Here is a 19330-nt window from a genome sequence, read left to right as displayed (position 1 = left end):
CACAATTAAATATATAATTTAAATTGAGTAACACAGCTGAAAAATCAATACATAAAACTCTTTTGTAAGGGCCTGTTTGAATCATTGTGTCCACCATCATTGTGTGTAGAATCAGTTCAGCCTGAGCGTGCATAACAAACTAAAAACTATTAGAGCTGCTCTCCCGGAGAAAGGATCTTTCATTCAAAACTCAACCCACTCAGGACTGAGCCAACCTGTTGAGCGGATTGTGTAGGGTGTTGGTTTCTGTCAGTCTTCAGATCTTTACATGTGTTAAGGGTGGTTCCTTCACAACCACTTTTCAAACTTCAACGTTTCAGTTTCTTTCTCCTAGATAAAGGTGAGTAATCGGTTCTGGATACCATTTTAAGTTTTATATACTGAAACATATGTTACGGCTGATGGATTTAGTCAAGTTCATTGTATTGAAATATGATAATTAAGCATTCAGAAACTTTTTTAAAGGTTTTTGTGGACATACTTTTAATGTGGAATCTGTTTATCCTTTGACGTACTTTCCAGCTGTTAGTCTGTTTGACATTAATAAAAGAAAAAGTTCATGTATCTAATAATACTGATGCTAAAAAGTACCTAAAAATTCAAGATTAAAAAAAAATATAGATAATCAGACATTATTTGAATAAAACAGTAGGGTCTGTAAACCTGTAGCACTACTGAAACTGCACATGCTTTTGCATTTTTCTAATTTAATACTAATTTAATTTTAAGCATAACGATATAAGTGAAAAGTCAAATTGAAAAATGTATATGAATTTGGTATTTGGTTCCTCCCTTTTTGCTTTAATGAGAGCAACAGTGGAGCTGCATGAGCAAAATATGATGATCATGTTCTCCAGCATGATTTGAGAATGATGCAAAGAGCATCTTGTGCTTCTGTAAAAGCATAAACATCTGACTGAAAAAACAACAAAAAAAACTTTTAAATTTATTTGGAGGCTTTAATAACAAAACAAAAAATCCAGATTTTCAAGGTGGTCTCAGACTTTTGGACCTCACTGTATGCCCTCCAGTAATTTGGAAACTGGAATGTCATGCAGCTTCACTCTGGACAACAGCTGTGTCCTGGATTACTGCAACATTTAAAGATCACAGGCACATGAATTCTTTGCTGAACATACCAGCTTTTAAATATTATCCAATCACCATTGAATATTATTTGACTTTTGGTGCTTTTATTAAAATTGTTTTAGTTCTATGGACATCTTTAGTGTTGCTACATTGGACTCATTTAGTTTAGTGAGACATCTTAGCAAATTTATATTTGTGAACATCTGAATAAGAAACATGGAGGCTAAATCATGAGCTGGCTGTACATATGGAAAAGTGGATGAAATCCAGAACTTCACAAAGTAAACAAGTCTAACATGATGTTTAAAGTTGGAGCCCACCATCTGTCTCAAAACACGCTTTGTTTGGTTAACCTTTTAGCTTTTATCAGATGTTCCAGTTTTCCATCACAAAATGAAGAAAAAAGAAGTGTGAAAGGGTTACATTTAAATGCTCATGGCCATATTTTCAGCGTGTTGGCTTTATTGCATGATCTGCTTATGGAAACAGATGTTTGTTAGCTGAAGGGAGCACAATGAACGCACTACATTAACTACTAGAAAGGGCGGGATTGTGGTTTTTGGAAGAGTGATTCATTTCAGTAGAATGTCTCGTTCCTTCCTGCGTCACTCTGAACAGCAAAGAGCTTGAAAGCACTGTGAACTTCAGTACAAATCTAGTTATATATTGAGGACTTTTCTGGAGTGTTTTGTCTGTAAAAACACTGTTGAACTACATGTTTTTACTTCTCCATTTTACATGGTCTGAGTTACTAAAGGGCATCTGTCAGTGTGTTTGTGCTGGAGTGTATAATCATACAATACTTCAAAGTTCACAGCCTGTGCTCAGGGTTGGAATTTTGTTCCTAATATAGCTGCAGTCTGGATTCCTGTGTACATGGCGTGCATCCTTTGTGTGCCATGTGATTGTGTCAAGTTCTCTTGTATGGAGGTGAAGGGTTTTTGGAAAAAGTAGGTGAGAACAAATGTGACTTAAAGAGATAGTTCACCCAAAAAGGAAAATTATCCCATGATTTACTCATCCTCAAGCCATCCTACGTGTATATGACCTTCTTTCAGACGAACACAATCAGAGCTATATTAAAAAGTTGGGGACACTTGACATTTGACCTGACATTTGATATTCAACAGTGCTTTGATCTGCCTGCATTGACACTATTCTTTAAGAGCTGCTGTGCAGCCAAAATAATGTACCAATGTACCATATCAATGTAAAGCTGCTTTGACACAATCTACATTGTAAAAAGCGCTATATAAATAAAGGTGACTTGACTTGACTCTTATATTGAAACACCCTGACATTTCTCTTTAAACATTCTAGTTTTAAACTTTGTGACTGGTGTTTTATTTTGCTCTATGCTCTGTGCTTCCACGTTCGTCAATGTGCCGGGTCAGTGATCACTCTTCCACTGGAACTAGACTCGCATACGGCTGTTGTTGGAAGCCAGATATTATAGTTTATAAAGTTATAAATATGGATATTTTTCTTACTAAAACCCATCACTTCACTTCAGAATGCATTTATTAACCACCTGAAGCTGTGTGGATTACTTTTATGATGGATGGATGCATTTTTTTTTGGCTTCAAAATCTCGAGTGCATTCCATTCATTACCATTATGAAGCTTGGAAGAGCCAGGATTTTTTTAATATTATATATATATATATATATATATATATATATATATATATATATAAATATATATATATATATATATATATATATGTGCATGTCAGAGCAAATGAGAATCATGAGGTCAAAGGAACTGCCTGAAGAGCTCAGAGACAGAATTGTAGCAAGGCACAGATCTGGCCAAGAGATCTGGCCATTCAGACCCTTTGCTCAGTATTTAGCAGAAGCACCCTTTTGATCTAATACAGCCATGAGTCTTTTTGGGAAAGATGCAACAAGTTTTTCACATCTGGATTCGGGGATCCTCTGCCATTCCTCCTTGCAGATCCTCTCCAGTTCTGTCAGGTTGGATGGTAACGCCATCTTTAGGTCTCTCCAGAGATGCTCAATTGGGTTTAAGTCAGGGCTCTGGCTGGGCCATTCAAGAACAGTCACGGAGTTGTTGTGAAGCCACTCCATTATTTTAGCTGTGTGCTTAGGGTCATTGTCTTGTTAGAAGGTAAACCTTCGGCCCAGTCTGAGGTCCTGAGCACTCTGGAGAAGGTTTTCATCCAGGATATCCCTGTACTTGGCCGCATTCATCTTTCCCTCGATTGCAACCCGTCGTCCTGTCCCTGCAGCTGAAAAACAACCCCACAGCATGATGCTGCCACCACCATGCTTCACTGTTGGGACTGTATTGGACAGCTGATGAGCAGTGCCTGGTTTTCTCCACACATACCGCTTAGAATTAAGGCCAAAAAGTTCTATCTTGGTCTCATCAGACCAGAGAATCCTATTTCTCACCATCTTGGCAAACTCCATGCGGGCTTGCACTGAGGAGAGGCTTCCGTCGGGCCACTCTGCCATAAAGCCCCGACTGGTAGAGGCCTGCAGTGATGGTTAACTTTCTACAACTTTCTCCCATCTCCCGACTGCATCTCTGGAGCTCAGCCACAGTGATCTTTGGGTTCTTCTTTACCTCTCTCACCAAGGTTCTTCTCCCCCGATAGCTCAGTTTGGTCGGACAGCCAGCTCTAGGAAGGGTTCTGGTTAGGGATGTCCAGATCCGATCATGTGATCGGAAATCGGGCCCGATCATGTGGTTTCAGACTCGATCGGAATCGGACATTACCTCCCGATCAGGACTCGGATATATATGTATTAGGGGTGCAACGGTTCTCGGTAAAAAAAAAATCGAACCATACGGTTCTCCACTTACGGACCGCACTTGCACTGCGGTCCATCTCGAATGACGACGCATCTATTGGTTAATATGGTTTGTTTAAAATAGCAACGTGGAAAACAGACAGAGTTCAGATAATGTATGTTTCAGTCGATAGATGCACAAAACGTTACAACGATAATCAGAAAGCGTGGACAAAACAGTCACTCTTTGTAAACTGTTAACTGTGAGTGTCGTCTGCTCTAATGTCCAGTCATTTACGCCGTCATCACCCGGGTGTTGATAGCGTGCGAGCGCAGGTGAGACCTGAACAGCACACGTTGCTGTCTGTATTTAAACTAACTCATTTAAGCCTTGCTGATTTAAACCTTCAAGAACAAGATGCGAAAGAGAACTCACACGCGCTGTGAGAAGATTTGTCAGCTTATTTCAGTCAGTGCGCAAATACTGAGTTCTCTTTCAAGTCTTGCGCTTCGGCGGCCACATTCATACAAAAATCATGTCAACATGCCCATCCTAGCGAGTATCCTAGCAAGCATAGTCGGTTATATCTTAAGTGAACATATATTAGTCGAGAAAGACAGCGCATGTGGAACAGTATGTGTACTGGATCGTGCATGTCTTAAAGGGAAAACAACTATTTCTGCTGCCTGTTTTTAATGTTAAATAAAACAACAAATAACAAAGAAATCACCCACTGCTCTTGACTGAATAGTTTTTGTAACTTCAATAATGATTAATCTTTATTTAGGTTACACATGTAAAGATAATATGCAGTGATATTTTATATTTGATTACTATTTGATTACTGTTAGATACCTGAAAAACCGGAAAAGCACTGTTCCTGGATCTGTTTTTTCGCTCTTTATTCTTTTTTATGTAGGCTATTATAGAAGTATCGGATCGGGACTCGGTATCGGCAGATACTCAAAATCAAATGACTCGGACTCGGACTCGAGGGCAAAAAAACGTGATCGGGACATCCCTAGTTCTGGTCATCCCAAACGTCTTCCATTTAAGGATTATGGAGGCCACTGTGCTCTTAGGAACCTTAAGTGCAGCAGAAATTTATTTGTAACCTTGGCCAGATCTGTGCCTTGCCACAATTCTGTCTCTGAGCTCTTCAGGCAGTTCCTTTGACCTCATGATTCTCATTTGCTCTGACATGCACTGTGAGCTGTAAGGTCTTATATAGAAAGGTGTGTGGCTTTCCTAATCAAGTCCGAATCAGTATAATCAAACACAGCTGGACTCAAATGAAGGTGTAGAACCATCTCAAGGATGATCAGAAGAAATGGACAGCACCTGAGTTAAATATATGATTGTCACAGCAAAGGGTCTAAATACTTAGGACCATGTGATATTTCAGTTTTTCTTTTTAATAAATCTGCAAAAATGCTGTGTTTTTAAATATGGGGTGCTGTGTGTACATTAATGAGGAAAAAAAATGAACTTAAATGATTTTAGCAAATGGCTGCAATATAACAAAGAGCGAAAAATTTAAGGGCGTCAGTGTACCCACTGTATATATATATATATATATATATATATATATATATATATATATATATATATATATATATATATATATAATATATATATATATATTTTTTTTTTACTTTATTTATATATGGTGTCAAATGTCACCCTATGCAGAGTCAAATTGTACAAAAATGGTAAAATATTTAGTGGTCTTTTAATGGTCTTAATCATTTTAATCACAAATCACTGGTCAGGAAATTAGAAAAAGTAGATAAAGTAACTTACAGTAGCATGGAATAGCCTTGCCCAACTTCTAGACTGCTTTTTACAGGAAGAAGAGTCAGTGTTGTTCCACTCAATGTAAATGGCTTCAAACAGTCCTTGAGTAGTTGAAAAATGTCTCCCAGTTAGTTTGAGTTTAATTTGAGACCAAATATTCACTATAGGGTTCAAATCTGGACTCTGACCAGACCAAAATATGGGCCTAATGGACTTGTTCTCAGGCCAGTTCTCAGTGGTCTTTGCAGTTTGGGCAGCAACATTGTCTTTGTTGAAAAAGTAACATCATTGTGGGAAGCAAGCCATTCTGCAATATTCTCCTGTACTCCAAAGCATTAAATGACTTTTCACAGTGAAGCAGCTCACCAATACCAGCTTCCTCCATGCTTCAATGTGGTAGAGATGCATTTATTATTATATGTCTCAGCAGATTTTTGAAGACACCACTCTGGAGCATCACCATGCAACTCATGTTTCACTGTGATTCATCACTCCACACAAAGCTTCCCATAATCTGCCAAATACTTCATTCTGTCTTTGATGGTTTTCTGAGACAGCAGTGGCTTTTTAAGTCATGGTTTGCTTAAATTTTGCTAATTTCCTGACCAATAATTTGTTGTTAAGACAATTAAAAGCTTACTGTTTTGCCATTTTTAGCTTGGCCCATTTTTTTATTTTTTATTTTTTTGCCCAGGAGTGTGTATATGTATATAACATGTTTACTGCGGATTAGAAAAAAAAAAAAACATAAGAATACAAAACAAATAACAATGTGTTTCTTGCTCTGCCTGCCAGCTGCTACTTCAATATAATTCTCTCCTTTCCTCAACACAGAACAGAACATACTCCACCTCTACACCAGCTGTTGCATGCAATAATTACTAGATTATCAAATTAGTGCAGAGAAGAAGGCGTGTCCATTAACTCGAGATTGATCAAATCTCCAGCCAATCAAATGGATAGCTTGCTGCTCATGCCAGTATTTATTGGGCAGATGCGATGTTTTTAACCCAAATTAACCTCAAATTCTTTTCTTTTTTTCACAAGGGCAATTGTGGCCTAATGGTTAGAGAGTCGGACTTGAAACCCGAAGGTTGTGGGTTCGAGTCTCAGTACGGTCATAATACATGTGCAGAATGCTAAATAACAGGTCAAGAAACCCGTAGTAGACATGACCTAAATGTACAAACTGTTATTAGGAGAGAGAAGTGTAGGACTGATGCTAAGTGCGTGTTTTGGGTTTGCTAGTAAACTATCATCCAAACAGAGCCATTTCTGCACTCTGTTCAACTCACCAGCTTGATGCTATGGGTTGCCAGGATGTTGCTGTGTGGTTCCAAAGGTGTTTATGGATGATTTTTTGCAGGTTTCCATGTGGTTGCAACATCTCTGCCCTAGGGTGTTCTGGGTAGTTGCTCGGTGGCTACCTGCTGGACAAAGTCTTAAGAGTTAGATCACTTAAGAACAGTAAAACACCTCTTCACACTAAAAAAAAAAAAAAAAGTTAATAGGGTTTTTTCCCCTTTGAAATAAGTTCTTTTTTCGGTAACACTTTAGTATGAAGAACAATTCTCACTTTTAAAGGTACAATATGTAAAATTTTTGCAGTAAAATATCCAAAAACCACTAGGCTAGTGTTATATATTTTGTCCAGCTGATTACAAACAATATCTCTAATGTTTCAACTACTTGTAAATCATGAGAAAATTTCCATTCTAAGCAGTGACACGGGGCAGTGCAGTCGCCTGTCAATGACGTCAGTTACCTTTGTTACCGCCTTTACTGACGTAGAAACCACATGACAACAGTGCCGTGGACAAATGCGGAAGTAGTGTCTAGCGTCCAGCAAACCACTAGCTTGCTTCAAGCAGTTCCTTATTTACTTCTTGCACGTTTTATGGTGGATTGTGTTACTTATTTATGGAACATAATTACTGTTTACCATCTGACGCTGGTTCTGTCGACAAGGACAGCTCCCGTAAACTCATGACCGGAAAAGCGGAAGCGGCGCCGGCGACTGTGTCATAATAAAAGTCCCACTGCTCGTGAGGCGTGTGTTGATCAATCGCTCCAGCTCCTCGTTCAGCTCCCGCAACACTCGGTCCTGCTCTGCTTCATACTACAGTAACGTTAATAATCGCATCCACGAACATGAGTTCTTCCAGACTCCAATCCCTATTCTTTTGCACCGTCCGTTGAGATGGAGACCACATGCTTTTTTTATTTTTTGTTTTTTTTTGTTTTTTGTTTTTTTGATGGAGACCACATGTCCCAAGTTTCCGCTCTAAAACTTGGCGTCATCAAACTACGCCTTTGTTTTGAATAGGCTTCTAGCGACCTCTAGCGGAAAAAAAATATCACAAATTGTACCTTTAACTAGTTGCTTATTAGCTTGCATATCAGCTGTTTATTAGTACTTATAAAGCACATATCAATGCTTTATTCTGCATGATCATATTCTATATCCCTTAATTCTACCCTATACCTAAATTTAAACACTACAAAAACTACCTTACTATTAATAAGCAGTAAATTAAGAATGTATTGAATAAAAAGTCACAGTTAATAGTGAATATGTGTTCCCCATACTAGAGTGTTACCCATTTTTCTAACCCCATATGTGTTTTAAGCATAAACACACTTTTGTGTTTGGATATTTGTAATGGAAAACAAGACAAATACATTTTTTTTGCAGTGCACAACAAGTCACACAATTTGAGTAGCATAAACTGTGCAGGGTGAGTTAATCATCGAAATGTAACACTTCATTGGTGAGGGGTTTGTTAAAATAACTAAACTATGACAAATTACATGCAAACACAATACAGGAATAAAGTATTGACTTGCTCAGACACAGAGCATTTCTTGGCTATCTTTGTTTAAATTTCTCATTTCCTGAATGAGGATTTAATGCTGCATATGAGGAGCAAAAAGGGTTGAGAGGCAATATTGTTCCTAGAATGAATAAAATATGGCAACTGCAAAAAAAGAACAAAACAAGGCATTACATTGAAAGAGGGAAGGTCGGTTTGTAATGTGAGATGAGGAAGTGGGGTTGGTCACAATTCCTCATTCTTTCCCATGACTCACACACACACTGGCAAGCCAACGTGATCGTACCAGATCACAGGACATTCATTATTATCTCCGTGCACCCTGGGTGATTCTTCTGGTAGGAGGGTGCCAAAACATCCAGACTGTCCAAGCCTAAAACAAGAACAGTGAGATGAAACTCTCTCCCATTTTCTCTCGGTTCTTTGTACAGTATCATGATGAGCTTTAAGAAGATTGTGAAATACTTTGAAATAGCTTTTCTTGACAGATTCTTGGCAGATTTATCTTTGCACTGCTTGGTACAGATAGAACTATCTGTTTCACTTATTGGATGTAGAAGACTTTACAGAAAGTTATGAACATTGATAAAGTAGCCTGTGATTTTTTTTTTATCTTCATGAGAAAAGGACTTTAAAAATGAAAAAATAAATAAATAAATTGATTGTTAAAAATGATCAGTAATCAGTTTTTATATATCATTCCCAACAGGAATGTCTTATTTTTACAGTAGAACCACTGATCTACTGTATGAATGTCATTCATATAGATCAGTGGGTGGAACACTTCAAGCAAGTACACTTGAAATCATGTTTAGACAAACATACGGTGGCCGAGAGAGCTCAACGCGCTGCAAATGAGAAAACATCTTCATCAGTTTGACAACACATGCGCTGCAAACTCCACAACACTTACAAATAGTGAAACGCGCTGCAAATAAAGAAAACATGTGGAGTTTGCAGCGCGTGTGTTGTCAAACTGATGAAGATGTTTTCTTTATTTGCAGCGCGTTTCACTATTTGTAAGTGTTGTGGAGTTTGCAGCGCATATGTGTTGTCAAACTGATGAAGATGTTTTCTTTATTTGCAGCGCGTTTTTCTTTTTGTAAGTGTTGTGGAGTTTGCAGCGCATATGTGTTGTCAAACTGATGAAGATGTTTTCTTTATTTGCAGCGCGTTTCACTATTTGTAAGTGTTGTGGAGTTTGCAGCGCATGTGTTGTCAAACTGATGAAGATGTTTTCTTTATTTGCAGCGCGTTTTTCTTTTTGTAAGTGTTGTGGAGTTTGCAGCGCATATGTGTTGTCAAACTGATGAAGATGTTTTCTTTATTTGCAGCGCGTTTTTCTTTTTGTAAGTGTTGTGGAGTTTGCAGCGCATATGTGTTGTCAAACTGATGAAGATGTTTTCTTTATTTGCAGCGCGTTTTTCTTTTTTGTAAGTGTTGTGGAGTTTGCAGCGCATATGTGTTGTCAAACTGATGAAGATGTTTTCTTTATTTGCAGCGCGTTTTTCTTTTTGTAAGTGTTGTGGAGTTTGCAGCGCATGTGTTGTCAAACTGATGAAGATGTTTTCTTTATTTGCAGCGCGTTTTTCTTTTTGTAAGTGTTGTGGAGTTTGCAGCGCATATGTGTTGTCAAACTGATGAAGATGTTTTCTTTATTTGAAGCGCGTTTTTTCTTTTTCTAAGTGTTGTGGAGTTTGCAGCGCATATGTGTTGTCAAACTGATGAAGATGTTTTCTTTATTTGCAGCGCGTTTTTCTTTTTGTAAGTGTTGTGGAGTTTGCAGCGCATATGTGTTGTCAAACTGATGAAGATGTTTTCTTTATTTGCAGCGCGTTTTTCTTTTTGTAAGTGTTGTGGAGTTTGCAGCGCATATGTGTTGTCAAACTGATGAAGATGTTTTCTTTATTTGCAGCGCGTTTTTCTTTTTGTAAGTGTTGTGGAGTTTGCAGCGCATATGTGTTGTCAAACTGATGAAGATGTTTTCTTTATTTGCAGCGCGTTGAGCTCTCTCGGCCACCGTACAAACACTATTGCAAGTAATATTTATTTTATACAACAGTTAAATAAGAAACATGAGTAGCTTACATATGAGACATAATATTGACCGTTACTTTGTCTATTTTTGTCATACCAACTAAACTAGTTTCAAACGAATTCATACAGAGCAAGTACCTGAATGAATCATTGTTTTTGAGTGAATCAGTTGAGAATGATTCAGTGACTCGCTAATAATAACCAACTTACAGTCAAATGTTGCCACCTATTGTTTTAATTGTTTCGTTGAAGTAGTACTTTAACGAAACAGCTTGGAATTAAATTTTTCCCACCTCATTCTTGGAAATAATGTCTGAACGCCACTCAAAGTCGGACATTCGACCTGTGAACGGTGTACATCGATCAACCACAACCTCAGCGAGACGCGTCATTTCATTGACATCACTGCCAAGATGTCGGCAAGTCCTGCTACCAGTAGGCACAAATGTAAAAACAAAATTTAACATTTGATATTAAGTTTAATGTAATAATAACTTAGGCTGTTTAGGTCATCAGCTGTTTTCAAAGCGAGTTTATATTGCTTTTATTCAGTTTTTGCTATAATTGACACAAAAACATGATATGCTCTTGTTGTGTCATGACGACATCATGTGTTCAACATGTGAACGTGTCATCAGATCAGGGTTGCCAGGTTTTCACAACATAACCCGCCCAATTGCTCCTCAAAACTAGCCGAAAACTAGCCCAATGGCATTTCAGGGGGGTCCCTTGGTAAAAATTGCATTCCAGGGGCTAAATATCACATTATTTTAGGTTGATTCAACCCGTGGCAACAGTGTAAAAGTTACGGAGCCCCTCACATGAGATGCAAGAAAAAAATTAAACTGTGCACAGGATTTACTAATTCGTTCCCTTGATTTACTAAATTGTGTGCATGACTTACTAATTAGTTCCCTCGATTTACTAAATCGTGCGTATGATCTAATATTCCACCCCCCAATCCCTACTATTTCGGCAACTAAATAGTAAATCATGCGCACATTTTAGTAAATCGAGGGAACGAATTAATAATCATGCACACGATTTAGCCTACTATTTCTTTCTTGCATATCATGCTCAGGGCTCCGTGAAAAGTAGCACAATTCCGTGGGAAAACCGCGGACCTGGCAACACTGCGTCAAATTGCCTGGAACTTGCTGTGGTCTGAAGTGGGATATTTAATTTGGGATAGCTATTCCCACATCCAATCTCATCTGGAATGTACGGAGCCCCGCACATGACAAAAAAATAAATAAATAGTACGCACGATTTACTAATTTGTTCCCTCAATTTACTAAAACATGCCTACAATTTACTATTTCGTTCCCTCAATTTATAAATCATGCGCCTGATTTAGCCTACTAATTTTTTTTCCCTGCATGTCATGTCCGGGGCTCCGTAGGAATGTAGCATAACTAACAATACAAAAAAGAAGGACTGTCACTGTCGCCATCTAATGGAGAAACTACCTAAACTGCAGAGAAGGGGACTGAGAATCGCCACAAAAAAGACTGACAGTGAAAGTCCACACCTGCCAAGCAACTAAAAGAACAAAAAAAGACAGAAAAGTAATACAGTTTTGCAGTAGAGGTATATTTCCAAATAGTCAACATTTAAGATCCGAATTCTCAGTCTTATTTAAATGAGTTAATTATGACAGAATGAGTGCACTATTTCTTTAATAGACACGTGAAATCACCATCAGACTAGCACCTGTTTGCAAATTTCATGTTCTACACAGAAGCTAATTTGACTTGATTTACATAAACAAATTGATCAGGCACCCATGCTTGAGAACATAATGAAGCAGGCCTTCTATATAAATTTGAATCCATGACACAATGTGGCCTGCGTGTTTACAAGAAGAAGGAAATGAGATAATTAACGTGCAAGACAATAGGGTATAAAAACAGACACAAGGGGTGATTTATTAAACCTCTTTGGAGACTCTCTGAAAAGCTCTAGATTAACTGCTGCTTTGTTCGCCGCTCACGCTGGCAAAGGCTTCTCTGATCAAAGGGCTGAAATACTGGACTTTATTTTGTCTCAGCATGTCTCTGGTGAACCCATTATTTTTCCCCTTCTCTGCCACCGTGGTTGGAAGCTGAAAGTGGAGGGTGTTACATCATCTCGAGCTGGTAGGGATGGGCACAGCATTCCCTCTGGTCTCTCGGAGACGAAATGGAAAATCCCAGCTAAGCTCTGGATTGGTGCTCCAGCATGTTTCCACAGTGTAGACGTAAATATGCGTTTGTCAGATCATATAAACCTCTAGCACAGAGGTCGTCTTTTACAAGAAGGGGTTTAGCGTCTTGATGTGTGTTTCCTAGGAGCTGTTTTGTTGGTGATGAACGTTTGGTTGCTGAGATGTTCCAGGCCGTTGTTGATAGATGATCCAGGTCTGCTTTTGTGTTCTCAAGAGCTGCTATTTGTTGCTCCAGTATGTTTAATCAGATCAGATGTATTGGCAAGGATTGTGATCATTTGATTTATCCCCATTTTGTTGAAGTGAAGCTGGCAGAGGACAATAATTCAGGCATTAAGTGGATTCATGTTATATTTAGAGCATAAGTGGATTGCAAATCATAATGGGAATTTGCTCTTGTGTACGCAGGAGATATATGATCTGCTTTCCAATAGTAATTGTATTATTACACTTGTTTTAATGTGAAAATCTTCAGCTCGTATTAACAATACATTTTTCGTCACTGCAATCTGACTTATGTCAGAGAGGAAAATGATAATCAATGAGAAAATGTGGGGAGGGACTTGAATTTATTCCTCTGAAGATGATTGGATCATAAAGTCAGGTGGCTCTAGGGGAAGAAAAAAGTAAAAGGGTTTGGCAACAGCAGCGAAAATGAACGTTTCAAAGACATTTTTTAAAAAAAAAATTTGAATAAAACTAATGATAAGCTACTATTGACCAATCATGCACAATAAGGCCTGCAACATGCAGTAAAGGGCAAGTTCACCCAAATATTACAATTCTGTCATCAACACTCACCAAAACAAGGATTTTAATTTTTGGGTGAACTATCCCTTTAAGGTAAATTAGTAATCATTTTGTGTAGTAGAGCATATGCATCTTACCTTTATGTTTTGTTTTATTTTTTCATGGCAAACCTAATTTTGTGTTGCAGGTTAAAACCACACTATCATGATGAAGACTTTGGCACTGGTTTTCATGACACGTGAGTTTGTTTTTATTTTTTTATTTTATTGTTTTATTTTCTGTAGTATTTAATTAAAAAAATGTGCTTGTTGTCATGTCTTATACCATATTTTAGAGAAATGTAAATTCATTATAGGTTTATCTGTATAGACCACAAGTAACTATTAAAGGTGGGGTAAGTAGATTTTCAAAAACTACTTACTCCACCTTTAATAATAAACACACACATGACCGTACAACCTTTGGATTTTATTTTGCTAATATACTATATTGCTTTCATAGTTTTTTCCCTTGTGTTGGCGGAAGGTCAGCAGACATGTAAGAGATATCACTTTTCAATTTTTTCTGTTATTTTCCTCTTTTTGCTTCTGTTTTCATCATTGTGATAAAATATCTTAACACGTTACATGCGATGATTAATGTTTTTCTCTGGTTTGGGTTTTGCAGCAGAGGAAGACCCCTTCAATTTTGGTTAGTTGCACAGATCTTTTAGTTTGAGCATATCACCCATAATCTTGCTTAAGGAGTTCTGAAGATTTTCTTTAATCATCATTCATTCTGTCTCTCACTAGATTATCACAGACTTCGGGTTGGAGGTTTGATCTTGGCAGGGATTCTGTGTCTGATTGGCATCACTATTCTCCTAAGTGAGTTTGTCACTGACTCAGTTTTACAGATAACAGATTTTAATTTGCTCAGACAAAATTTGAGAGATATAGTTTCTCAGACAAGCCTTAAGCTTAGTCCCAAGCTAAAATGCATTTTTGAGTTGTTTTAACAGAAAGGAACTTGCACTGACTTATCTTAAAATATGTCAGTGCCATTGTTTTGTCTCAAGATGAACACCAGTAATGTTTTTTTCTAAGGCACATTTATAAAAGCTACTCAAAGGGTTTGTTCACCCAAAAATGAAAATTCTGTCTTTAATTACTCACCTTCATGTCATTCTACACCCGTAAGACATTCGTTCATCTTCAGAACACGAATTAAGATATTTTTGATAAAATCCGATGGCTCATGAGGCCTGCATTGAGCAAGTTAACTTAGACTTTCAAATGCCCAGAAAGGTACTAAAATATATGTAAAACAGTTCATGTGACTTCAGTGGTTCAACCTTAATGTTATGAAGGGACGAGAATACTTTTTGTGCGCCAAAAAACAAAACAAAAAAACAAATAATGACTTAATTCAACAATATCTAGCACTCGTCACTGAACTAAACACTGCTTTATGAAGCTTTGAAGCTTTACGAATCTTTTGTTTTGAATCAGTGGTTCGGAGCACTGCCAAAGTTATGTGAACCATTGAAATTTCAAAACGCTTATGACACAACGAAGCCTCGTTTACTGATTTCACGTGACTTTGGCAGTTTGAGATCATTTGATACACGCTCCGACCACTGATTCGAAACATAAGCTTCGTAAAGTGAACTAACCCTTTAAATGTCATAATTGAACTAAGGCCTAATCCTGGCTTGGTCGAAGCCCTGTCTGTGAAACCGGGCAAACATAGGCCTATCTTTTTGCATGTTACATAGCCTAATTAAACCATTAGATGGTGACAAAGAAGGTTGCCAGGTCTGCACAACAAAACTAGCCCAATGGCCAATCAAAACTAGCCCAAAAAATAGGGGGTGGGGGTGCAACAATTTAAAAGTAGGCAATATCTACGGGAAAACCATGGACTTGGCAACACTGGCAAGAAGAGACTTTGTTTTGTGTAACGGTCAGGAGTGAGTCATTAAATCTTTCTCAACCAATTCATTCAATAACATAGATTAATTTAGGTACAAAAGAAGCGAGTCATTGGATCATTCATTCAACCAATTCTGATTCATTCAGAAACAAAACAAGTATATCACTGATGCTGAATTCGGATCTGTATACTAGCATACTACTCGGCCACACTTTAGATTAGGTGTCTTTAACTATTTATATAAAATATGATGTTTATGTTGTATTGCAAAACACTTGTGCCACTATTGAGGTAGGATATGGGTGGGTAAGGGACAGAAATTAATTACAGCTGTAATTACATGCAGGTTTTTTCTTTTCTTTTTTTAAAAAAAGAAAGTAAAATCATGTAGATTTACGTACACAATAAGTGTGTATTATATCAAAAGATTAATTTAAAGTACATAGTACTTAAAGACACTCAATATAAAGTGGGACTTACTACTCTTACTAATTTTACAATATCATTCTTTGACAGAAATGGTCAGAGTATTATGCTAGCACGGTTCCTGAATTCAGCATAAGTGATTGAATTATTCACCCAGTTTGTTCAAAAACACCAATTTATTTTATTTTAACTGCCATCATATGAAATCACTCAATGGATTTATTTACATAGTCCACTGAACTGAAAATATTCAGATGTCCTGCTGCAGAACCTGATTTTACCAAGTGCAATTATTTGTTGATCCTGGAACAACATTCCAATCACCCAATCAGATTTGAGGGCCAAGTTTACTAGCAAGTTTAAATGCTTACAGCCAGGATTAGGTGCTTCTACATCAGTGTTGTTCACCTATTAATTCCCTCTGATTTTAACGATAACTCATGGGTAGTGTTAGGTTTAGGGATATGGTTAGGACTGCATTTTCACACAGGAATGTTGTTCCAGGATCAACAAAATATTTTGTCTAACTCAGCAAAATCAGGACGTTCCGTGCTGGTATATGGCCATAACTCTTATATGTGTGCTTTAATAATTTTTTTCCCTTTGGATCTTGACATGAAATGTGAGCTGGACATATTTTTGATTCACTCAGCATCCTGTTTAAAAAACATCTTTTGCCATTTTTACAGGTGGCCACTGCAGATGCAAATTCAACCAGGACAAAAGGTATACAATTAATAACATACAGCTAATTTTATTACTTATTCAGTTAATAGTTTCACATTGTGGTGTTTTACTTGTATGTTCATTGACTAGCTCTAAAAGTGCAGTTCTCTTTTGACAGGAGGAGGACAGGAAGTAACGCTCAAGCGATGCTCAATGACACAGGTATGACCGCCCTCATCTGCCTGTGCAACCAGTAACATGAAGCCAGTGCTGGTAACCTGGTATAAATCAGCACTCTCCCCCTCAAGAGCCCTTATGAAACACGCCACTTATATGGACGTGTGTTTCACGCATGAAATCCATCTGCTAATTATTGCTGTGCCAGTGCCCCTGTGATGCCACGGGATACAGTGGGTCTGTGCTCAGTGGTGGGCCCGTATGGCCTGTCTCCACAACACCAGTCACATGGTTTCCAGGATGAGTCATAATATCTCCCTTGGGAGATTTATACTCCATGATCCCTGAGGGTGGGGATGGGGAAACAGGATACAAAGATGTGCCGTGTAAATGTTTTATTCAGTATCTCATTGTCTATAGTGAAGAATAAAAGAATTAGAATTTAATTAAAAACTTGTGCTAATTTGAGTTAAGTTTAAATTATTTAAAGGGTTCATGAGTGTCAAATTTTCCTTGATCTTTTGAGATTAAGAGTTCATTGTACAATGAAAACATGCTGTAATTTTCCAAACTTCCCGGTGAAAAGGAGCAAAAATTATTTGGCATGAAAAACTAATATTAGGACATTGTCGACCCAAAGAAACATAAATAATATATATGTGTGTATTATAAGTTGATAAGTTGACCACTTTTCTCAGGCCTCCAGGTAAATTGGTTCCCCATGTGTTCTCAGTGTAAGAGATTGATCTATAGACGGATATCCTGAACATGTAAAATCAGTTTATTAAATATTTAAATGTGACATTCATCTTTAATACTTTTCTATTTTACAGCAAGAGCCAGTGAATGCTAAAAACCTGCTGACCTGACCTGAACCAATCAGAGGAGATGGTCTGCCTTCCCATGTGCTGGTTTATCAGAGGAATCATTTCTCTTTAAGACGAGGAACCTAATACAAAGGTTTTCTGTGTTTTCACTGCTTATCTGCTCCAGATCATAGAGAAGGTGAAAATTAATGTACCATTTTGTTTTTTTATGCCAGATGTGTCTTTGTAATGTCACTTATTATAAATCGATTACCAAAAAAGTTATGTAAATTGTTTTTTATCCTGTCAGTAATTGTATTAAATTATGTTGGATGTAGGTATGAAAGGGAAGGCTTTCAATGGCAGTGTCCTGATCTCATATGGAAACCTTTAACCGAATATTACTGTAAGCTTTAGTGGATCCATCCAATATTACACTGTTGTCTGTGTGAATTAGTTCACTGTTAAGACTTGCTTTGCAATTGAATAAGAAAAAATCATGCTATCAAGAAAAAAGCTCCATCATATTTACATTGAGATATTGTCATGTGCTTGATATTATTTTCATTTCCAGCATATTCATCACAAACATGCTAGTAGTATTTGAGAGTTGGTCTGTTTATCAGTTGTGTGAAAACTTGTCAGCATCATTCAAACATAAACACTAAAATAAACTAAAAGAAACTAAAACTAAAAACACCTGTATCAATGTTTTCTGTTCTCTGTCTCCAGCTGACTGACACCCTACTGTTTCCCAAAGCTTTAGATGAGCACGAGATTTGTGTGGATTAAGGCAAGCATTAGACAATTTAGCCTTCTCACATCCTGTTTATGCATGTGAAATGTTTTAAAGAAATGATTCAGTTGAAGCTAGATAAAAATAGTTAAAATTATATGTGATTGGGTGAATAATGGTGGAAATTAACAGCTACAAAAAGACTTTTGCAATCAGAATGGCCTAAAATTTACTCAACAGCGCCCTCTACTCACTGATATTTGGCATTACATAGGAACTACTATTATAACAGAATACAACTGTCAATCCTGATTGCAGTGTAAAAAACAGTTCTACTTCCATTCGTTCTCCATATCCTTATCTAGTGGAGTCTTTCCCTGGTGCTTATATTTTTGCCAAGAAAATATCTAAGTCGTCACCCCTGTGCATGATGCTCAGGTGGGCAGCCTATCTACCTTTTTCCTACACCCCATGATACTTAGCACAAATTAACTTTTGTTAAACTGTAAACTAACAGCGAAAGGTTCACTCTATGAACGCAATAAGCATTTTCAAAAACTGGAAACAATGACATGACATTATTCAACCATAGAATATTAAAAGGAAATTGAAAGGAAATGTGAAAAAATTAACAAACAACTACAACAGACCAAGATTACCCTTAAAAGGTCGATAATTTCCGCAGCAATATTACAGAAGCTGTGTCTAAGGATAGATTATCTCATTGGGTGACAGAAGTAATCATGCATATTTATTCTAATGCAGTTCCAGCCTTTGTGAAATACCAGGTTGCCATGGTGTGCAGTAGCTCAGTACACGAGATCCAGGGTGTGAGGTTGGATCCAGATCCAGGGAGTGGAGACGGGTAGGTTTAGGGATCAGTGTTTGGTGTAGGCACTCAGTACTGTGATTGACATGACCAATAAAATCCTAAAGGGTTAGTTCTTCCAAAAATGAAAATTCGATTAATTACTCACCCTCATGTCGTTCCACACTCGTAAGACCTTTGTTCATCTTTGGAACACAAATTAAGATATTTTTCATAAAATCCGATGGCTCAGTGGGGCCTGCATTTCCAGCAAGACAGTTAACACTTTCAGTGCCCAGAAAGCTACTAAAGACGTATTTAAAA

At 37.5% G+C, this 19330-nt stretch overlaps 1 protein-coding gene across 1 annotated transcript; it reads left to right on the top strand.

The window, feature by feature from the left end:
- The first annotated feature begins 153 nt into the window (after positions 1–153).
- Positions 154–18159, top strand: fxyd3 (FXYD domain containing ion transport regulator 3). Its single transcript, XM_067410774.1, has 8 exons — positions 154–340; positions 13661–13711; positions 13975–14010; positions 14140–14163; positions 14265–14339; positions 16503–16539; positions 16658–16701; positions 17490–18159. The coding sequence occupies exons 2-8, from the start codon at positions 13678–13680 to the stop codon at positions 17507–17509; spliced, it is 270 nt and encodes an 89-aa protein (XP_067266875.1). The 5' UTR covers positions 154–340; positions 13661–13677; the 3' UTR covers positions 17510–18159.
- Positions 18160–19330: the final 1171 nt, after the last annotated feature.

The sequence above is a fragment of the Chanodichthys erythropterus genome, chromosome 2 (genome assembly GCF_024489055.1).
Source record: "Chanodichthys erythropterus isolate Z2021 chromosome 2, ASM2448905v1, whole genome shotgun sequence".
In the NCBI taxonomy this organism is placed as follows: domain Eukaryota; kingdom Metazoa; phylum Chordata; class Actinopteri; order Cypriniformes; family Xenocyprididae; genus Chanodichthys; species Chanodichthys erythropterus.
Note: the sequence above shows the minus strand (reverse complement) of the source record. Positions and strands in the feature narration are given on the sequence as shown.

Excerpts from the sequence above, each read along its gene's own strand:
- fxyd3 (XM_067410774.1), top strand. The coding sequence starts at position 13,678 with ATGATGAAGACTTTGGCACTGGTTTTCATGACAC. Across the intron at positions 14,340-16,502 it reads TGGCATCACTATTCTCCTAA|GTGGCCACTGCAGATGCAAA; the intron begins GTGAGTTTGTCA and ends CCATTTTTACAG. Across the intron at positions 16,540-16,657 it reads AAATTCAACCAGGACAAAAG|GAGGAGGACAGGAAGTAACG; the intron begins GTATACAATTAA and ends CTCTTTTGACAG.